We start from the raw sequence: 8,379 nt of genomic DNA, 5'->3' as shown, positions 1-8,379 counted from the left end.
GGGGGATTCATTAGCTAAGTTTGTTGCCTACTAAAGCTAATTCATTAGCTTATGGTGGTACATGCTAAGATGCCCATCTATACTATTTCAATCAATCAAAGAAGCAAATCAGGCATTGATCATCAGAACAATCAACCAACATTTTTAATAGAGAAAATAATTTTTTTTGTCTTAGGTCTCCTATCCCTTAAAAAGGTCATAAATGTAGGATTCCAAGGTGTGAAATCCATCTTGTCTTAGAGTAGAAAAGATAAGAATGATCAGAGTAGAACAGTAGAAGGTGAGACAGGATCAAGATAAGTATAGAGAGAATCAGAGTAAGATAAGTAGGTAAGGGTTGTCCATTTCTATCTAGGTTTCCTCCTACAGTCAACATTTCCTCTGATACGACTTCTGTCACACCCAGGCTTTAAGGAACAAAGCCAGGTGGATCTGAAAGGGAAATATGCCCTTGGGCAATTTCTATAAGTATTTTGGTGATTAGATGCCCAACACATATTAATTGAATCCTTGTGTGCTAAATGTGGGAAAAGTGCAAATCAAGGCACGAGGTATGTTTCTAGACTTAGTACATTGTTTTTAAATACTAATGTGTTTATCTAAGTACTAGAAACAGAGCCAAGAAGAGAAAAGTTGAATTGAAGAAGAGTTGGTCATGTACAGCCAACTCCAACTCAGCCTGGCACACCGGACTGTCCGGTGCCCTAGGCTGGCCTCCGGTGAACTATCTGCTCTCGGAAATCGACGGAGTCGTACGGCTATAATTCACCGGACTGTCCGGTGGTGCACCAGACTGTCCGGTGAGTCATCCGCGGCGAACTCGTCGCTCTCGGGAAAAGGAACGGGGCGACATGGCTATAATTCACCGGATTGACCGGTGGTGCACCGGACTGTCCGGTGAGCCAACGGCGCCCGCGCCAACAATCGACTGCGCGATCAACGCGCGACACGTGGCTGCTCCAACGGTCGGCTGGGTGCACCGGACTGTCCGGTGCGCCAACCGATTTCGAGGAGCAACAGTCGACTGTGCCCGATTTGGAAGGAAATCGCGCACCGGACATGCTACAGTGGCTGTCCGGTGGCGCACCGGACTGTCCGGTGCACCACTCAACAGAAGGCAAGGATAGCCTTCCATGTTGATCTCCAACGGCTCCTAGCTGCCTTGGGGCTATAAAAGGGACCCCTAGGCGCATGGAGCAGGATACCAAGCATTCTCCAAGCATACTAAGACATCCAGACTCCGCTCCCACACATTTTATTCATTGTGATAGTGATTTGAGCTTCATTTCGAGTTGTGAACTCCCTCTGTTGTCCTTTGAGCTCAAGTCTTGACTTGTGTGCGTGTGTGTGCTACGGATTGAATCTTGTGTGTGTTGCTTCTCCCAACCTTACTCTGTGCTTTCTTTGTGATCTCTATTGTAAGGGCGAGAGACGCCAAATTGTGGAGATTCCTCACAAACGGGAAGATACTCTAAACGAAAAGACCGTGGTATTCAAGTTGATCATTGGATCACTTGAAAGGGGTTGAGTGCAACCCTTGTCCATTGGGACACCACAACGTGGAAATAGGCAAGTGTTACTTGGTCGAACCACGGGATAAAAATCGCGTGTCTCTTGTGTTGGATTCTCTGTGATTGTTGTGTTCACAAGAACTCGCTTCAAAGCTACTTAGTCACGCTAACACTTTAATATCTAAGTTTTGTGGCTATTTAGCTCTTGATTTTACAGGATCACCTATTCACCCCCCTCTAGGTGCTCTCAGCATCTCATATATGCGCCAGAGAAGACAACACATATAATAACAGAGTGCATAGAGATAAATGTCATAAATATCATAAATGTACTTATTACATAGCGGAAGTCTTACAAACATAAATGATAAAATAAAGTGAACTAAATATTATTCCCTAGCGCCAGAGAGCTGACTGGGAGACGTCACCTAGATCAAGTCGAAAGCCTCAGTGTTAGGCGGCTCCTCTTCGACCACCTGTTCTTCTCCTGTGGGGGGTGTGAGATAGCAAGAGTGAGCTCACATACGTTCATAGCTCAACAAGTCGTGGGGAATAATGTGCAGGAACTCACCAAAGGTGGGAGTTCATGTGAAGTGTAAGACAATTCAATGTAATAAGGCTGAAGCTGAGCATCGCTTTTATGTGTTGGTCAAAATTTTATTAGCAGTTACTAAGTGTAAGTAAATACCAAACCATAGTAATAATAAGTGAAAGTAATAATAAAATAATCCCAATGAAATGATATGACAAATTGAATTTAAGTTCCATAAATTAATCATGTGAGTGTCCGAGCTGCTCATGACCGTGAGCACAGCTAGTATACCAGTTTTACACTCTGCAGAGGTTGCGCATCTTTACCCACAAGTCGTGTTACCCATTTGCCACGGAGTTGATCAGACCCCATACACCTCTACCAAGGAAGCGAGGCAGGATACCACTACGAGGCCTTAACAAAGTTCCACTAGCTTCAGAAAACCCGCTACAGTTTATAGGAAGCTCCAGTGCAGGAATCCCTCGCCTGACCGTCATCGCAACAAAATCAACCCAAGGACCTCCCTACACTGACCACTCCCCTACTGCCTTGCCCCTTTCAGGTAAGGTAGTCATCCACTAGCTTTCCTATTTAATCAGCCAAGGGTGTCTGTAGGATCTAGGACACCGGCTAGAGGGGGGGTGAATAGACGGTTTTGACTAAAAACAACAATACTAAGTAAATTTAATCAATACAACAAGGGGAATAAATTTACTAGTGTCAATAAGTAAACAATGTATGAAAGACAACTACGGAGATTGAATACTTTGAAGAACAATAAGCAAAACACTAATCAATTGCAAGGCAATAAGTAATGCTAGAAGGAATAGACACCGAAATTTATCCCGTGGTATCGGTGATTTGCCGATCACCCCTAATCCACGTTGAGGTGGACTTCAAGCTCTCACTTGCTCCTCTATCAAGACACGACTTGATCTTTGAGCCAAGTGGACAAGAAATCACTCAATACCTCGATTCCACTAATGTCACCTTTGCCGCTCCGGCGAGGTAGGCGCGAACCCCTCACAATCAACACCGCGACTTCTCCACAATCTTCTTGGAGAGCTCGACGGAGACAATCACCCGAGCCGTCTAGGAGGCGGCAACCTCCAAGAGTAACAAGCCAACGACGCTTGCTCGGTGTACCACCTAGTGCCTCAAGGATCACCAAATGATGCAAATGCACTAGGAACCCTCAATCTCTCACTAGAATGCAATCTCAAGCAAAGAGTGTGAGAGAGTGAGTTGGAGGATCACAAATGAGCTCAATGTGTTCAAGGAATGGCTAAGAGAGCTCTCACACACGAGCTACCCTTCTATTTATAGCCCCCCATCTAAATCCAACCGTTATGTGCAAAGGGGGGCAATTCTGCGCACACGCGGACCGTCCGCGCCCTAGGGCCGGACGGTCCGCCGTACAACATAACGGCTATAATGACCGTTGAAACATGTCAGAGCTGTCTCAAAAGGTGTGTCCGGACTGTCCGCCCTTCAAGCCCGGACCGTCCGCGACCTGGCAGATTCAAACACCCGAGCCTCGGGTCAAACGGAGTTAACACGTGCGGACCGTCCGGCTATAATTCCCGGACGGTCCGCGACCTGAGGCAGTACTGTCCGGACTTGTCACCCGGACAGTCCGTAGTACAAATCGATAAAAACACACAGTCCCTGTTCAAAAACGAGTTAGACACATGCGGACCGTCCGCGCCTCACAGGCGGACCGTCCGCCTATAATTCAGGGACAGACCCGAAGCTACCTTTCTCTGGTCAGGACTGCGGACGGTCCGGCCCTAAGGCCCGGACGGTCCGCAGTGCAATAGAACACAGTGCCAACACAAATGGTCAGACTTCGGACCCTCTGGAGGATCGCGGACGGTCCGCCCCCAAGGGCCGGACAGTCCGCGCGACCAAGACTTCTCAAATTTCAAACATGCTCTTGAATGAACTTTTAACTCACGAAATGAGAAGCGCTGTTAGTCCTCATGCAAATGCAACTACTTGATGCTCTATGAGGCACTAAGTTTTACACAGATCTAAGTCATTGACCCCTCTTAATAGTACGGCTATCTAGCCTACTAATCCGGTCAGGTATCTTCTCTAAACTCCTCAAGACCGGCAAAAGTAAAACCTATATTATACCTTTGCCTTCATCTGATCCACAACCAATGCGTATGACTCTTCAACATTTCCTGTTCTATGTGGTCCAACCCTGCATTCTTATTTCTCCAAGAATCGTTAGTCCACAAGTAGTTGTCATTAATTACCAAAACATTACTAGAGGGGCCTAGATGATTCACAATCTCCCCCTTTTTGGTAATTGATGACAACACCACATAGTATATTAAAGAGAAGTTTAGTTTCTCCAAATCTCTCTCATACCTAAGGTATAAAATAGATTTTGGAGATGAGTTTCATAGGACTTATCTTGAATTGAAGTTCTGTCCAAAAGATAGATAAATCCCAATAGAAACTCAGTATGCAAGAAGGGCTCCCCCTAAGTGTGTGCAGGATTATTTGAAGTTGAAGATATAACACACATAATATATTAGAGCTTGATGGAGACTTTCCTACAAACATGGTTATCGAGACATACAAGCGATGATTCGTAGAGTGAGCGCAGCAATTATAATCACATCTCGATTAACCACACACAGAGTAATTTGAACTAAAACATAGTTCATCCCACAGAATATTACAGATAATAATCCACAGACATACGACATAGAGTTAATAGATCGAACCAAGTTCCAAATGCATAAGACATAAACTAAAACGGCACAAAAAAGATAAAATGCATATGCATGGTCTTAGTGTCCACATAGAACCACCAACTCCCCCTGAAGGAGACGCCTGACAACTTCTCATCACTTCTCTCCCCCTTTGGCATCAATTGCCACAAAGGAGAGGCCTTACTGATCACTCGGCGGAGGATGCATGTGGTAATAATGAGTGCGGAAGGTGTCAAACAGGGAGGAGAACTGGTCAAAGTCCTGCTGGAGCTGCTGCTGCCTCTGACTGATATCATGCATGTTGTCAGTTGTAGAAAGATTATCAAACTGACTGGAGAGAGCACCCATGTTATCTTGAAAGCTTTGTTGCATATTATTCAGCCTTGACATGATGGGATCAGTGACATTAGTGTGAATGTGATCACGAAGGTCAGAAAATTCAGAGTTGAGCACATCCCAGTTGTCGTCAAAGCGAGACCGCATGTCATCGAGGCGGTGATCCACATGTGACATCAACCCCTCAAATCGAGTATCAATATGAGCCTCCAGCCCTTGCTGCATGTTGTGAAAATAAGGATCAAAATATCCTGGAGCAGGCTCCCAATAGTGCTGAGGCTGAGGAGGAGGTGGAGGAGGAGGCATCTGCTGTTCCTCAACATTAGGCGCTGCTCCACCCTCATAGCCAGGGTCTTCCTCATCATCTGGGAATGGAGTGAGTGGCCTGGTGAGAAACCCTATCTCATTCTTAAAAGGCCTGAATGGAGTGTGGACAATCTCACATGGGCCCTCAAATCTTGTCTTGGATTTGATAAGAGCCATAATGTATGGAGCATATGCCAAGTTTTGATTCTTGTCCATCTTTAAATCATTAAGCTGCCTCATCATGAAAAGAACAATGTTCATGACTTCTCCATTCATAATGTGATGAATTATGTTCCAGAACTTCTCCCTGATTTTACTCTTATCACCACTCTTGGGAAGGATGGTGACTCTGGCAATCTTGTTGATGACAGCAGGATGATGTCTGAGTCCTGCTGTCTCACCAAATCTCCTGGGTATACCAAGTCTGGCTGGCTCATAAAACTGCACAAAATCCTCAAAATTGTCTTCAGTATAAAGATCCACTCCAGCAGAAATGGTGCCATAGTTCAGACTGTTGGCAGCTGCAAAGTCAGCAAAAGAAGCAGAGTAGCGCTTGAAGCCAGTCATCCAGGTGATGGATTCTTCTGCAATATCAATCTCTGAGGTAGCCAAGAATTGCTTAACAGCCATTTCATTAAAATCTGTGCGCTGCCCCATAAACTGATATAGTCCGCATGCCTCAAACTTAGGGATCAAACCCTCCATGACTGATTGACTGAGCAGGAATGACCAATCAATCACCTGATGCTTATGGAAATTAGTATCCACCAGGGTGCCCCAGAAAACATCAAACTGCAGCTGCGTGTGGAAAAACTGGATGTTGGTATCTGATGGCAGAGCATACTGATTCACAGTCCGTCGAGAGCAGTACTCAGTCATAGAAAATCTCCGCTTTGGGAAAGTCCATCCTTGGATATCAATGGGATAATCAGGATGAACATGAGGAAAATCTTCCGCATCCATGGATTCAGTGCCCCCAGCTGAGGATTGGGCTTCTGAATCAGTGGTTGGTACATAATCATCATCATTTCCTCGAGGGCGCTTGGATTTAAAGCGACCTGCAAGTTTCTTGCGTAGACCACCAAGACCACTGCAACAATGTGACAAACATCCATAGATGAATAATTGAAACCAATCACCATTTATAAAAGGAATGGAACTGTAATGCTCTGCCAGGGTCCGGACTGTCCGCGCTAGGGGGCCGGACGGTCCGCGCCAGAGGCCCGGACGGTCCGCGTCCACCAGGCGGACGGTCCGCGACCGACCAGGGGCGACTCCAAGAACCCTAGCCGCCACAAGTGTTCAATTTGATGGTTTTGCAGATAATACCCAGCCAAATAAGTTGAAAATTTTGCATAGCATTGATATTGAGAAGAACTAACAATCCCACCAATCAGATTTTGAAACCCACTGCTCAATTTCAGATCAGAGAAGAAACCCAAATAATCTCAAAGTTGATGAAATTTGATTAAATCCACAAGATTTGAAGATACCGTGATGAAGACATGTTGAGGGAATGGTGCAGCAAGCTGTCGGACTGTCCGCACGCAACTTCACTTCACGGTCCGCGCACACTCGACACAAGAGAGGATATAGCGAGTGGAGAGCAAGAGAGAACAACCGAATAGGCACAACTGGCAAGTCTGCGGGCTCTGGTCCTTTTTCTGCCCTGTCGCGGACGGTCCGCGCGGGGGCGGCGGACGGTCCGCGTCCTGATGACCTCAGACAGTCTGCGAGGCTGCTCGGACTGTCCATTGCTTGATGCTGCGGACGGTCCGCGGTCCATGGGCGGACGGTCCGCGGCCTGATACTCATTTTTCCAATTTCTGTCCACTTTCTGATTTTGAATTCCGAATCCGAATTGGTGCTCATATATGGACATTTTGACCAATCCAAAAGTTGGTATGCATGCATATACTTATGATGTATTTGAGAAATGCAAGATTTTTGAATTAAACTATCTAGAGTAATTAGAAATGAAAAATGCACAAATAATACCAAATAAATAGCACAAAAAAAACATACTTAGACCCAAGATGCAAGGCGACACATGTGTGATCAACTTCAAGTCACATTAGAGATATCGATCACATTCATTTCACTTCTTAGAGAACAAAATCTTGTTTCATCCAAAGGTTTTGTAAAAATGTCTGCTAATTGATCATCGGTGCCAATGGAATAAATAGAGATATCTCCCTTGCCAACATGATCTCTTAAGAAGTGATGCCGTATATCAATATGCTTGGTTCTTGAATGTTGGACCGGATTGGTAGCCAATTTCACCGCACTCTCATTATCACACATGAGAGGCACATTCTTGAAAATAATTCCATAGTCCAATAAGGTTTGTTTCATCCATAATAGTTGAGCACAACAATTTCCGGCCGATATATATTCCGCCTCGGCGGTAGATAGAGCAACCGAATTTTGTTTCTTAGAAGACCATGAAACAAGAGATCTACCAAGAAATTGACAACAACCGGAGGTGCTTTTTCTATCAACTTTGCACCCCGCATAGTCCGAATCCGAATATCCAATTAATTCAAATTGAGCACCTTTGGGATACCATAGACCAATATTGGGAGTATACTTCAAATATCTTAGAATCCTTTTAGCGGCCTTCAAGTGAATCTCTCTAGGAGAAGCTTGAAATCGAGCACACATGCATACACTAAACATAACATCGGGCCTAGATGCGGTAATATAAAGCAAACTACCAATTATTGAACGATAAAGTTTTTGATCAACTATTGTACCTCCTTCATCTAAGTCTAGATGACCATTTGTTGCCATTGGAGTCTTGATAGGCTTAGCATTTTCTAAACCAAACTTCTTGAGCATGTCCCTCAAATATTTTGATTGACTTATAAAAATTCCATCTTTCAATTGTTTGATTTGAAGGCCAAGAAAGAAGCTCAATTCTCCTATCATAGACATTTCAAATTCCTTTGACATCATTTTTCCG

At 44.8% G+C, this 8,379-nt stretch overlaps 1 protein-coding gene across 1 annotated transcript; it reads right to left on the bottom strand.

Annotated features, from left to right (window-relative positions):
* Positions 1 to 4,570: 4,570 nt before the first annotated feature.
* LOC111589930 (uncharacterized) lies at positions 4,571 to 7,497 on the bottom strand. Its single transcript, XM_023300820.2, has 2 exons — positions 6,908 to 7,497; positions 4,571 to 6,504 (listed from the first exon to the last, which is right to left on the bottom strand). The coding sequence occupies exons 1-2, from the start codon at positions 6,919 to 6,921 to the stop codon at positions 4,953 to 4,955; spliced, it is 1,566 nt and encodes a 521-aa protein (XP_023156588.2). The 5' UTR covers positions 6,922 to 7,497; the 3' UTR covers positions 4,571 to 4,952.
* Positions 7,498 to 8,379: the final 882 nt, after the last annotated feature.

Source organism: Zea mays, chromosome 8 (assembly GCF_902167145.1).
Source record: "Zea mays cultivar B73 chromosome 8, Zm-B73-REFERENCE-NAM-5.0, whole genome shotgun sequence".
Lineage (NCBI taxonomy): Eukaryota > Viridiplantae > Streptophyta > Magnoliopsida > Poales > Poaceae > Zea > Zea mays.
This window is presented reverse-complemented; position numbering and strand designations above follow the sequence as displayed.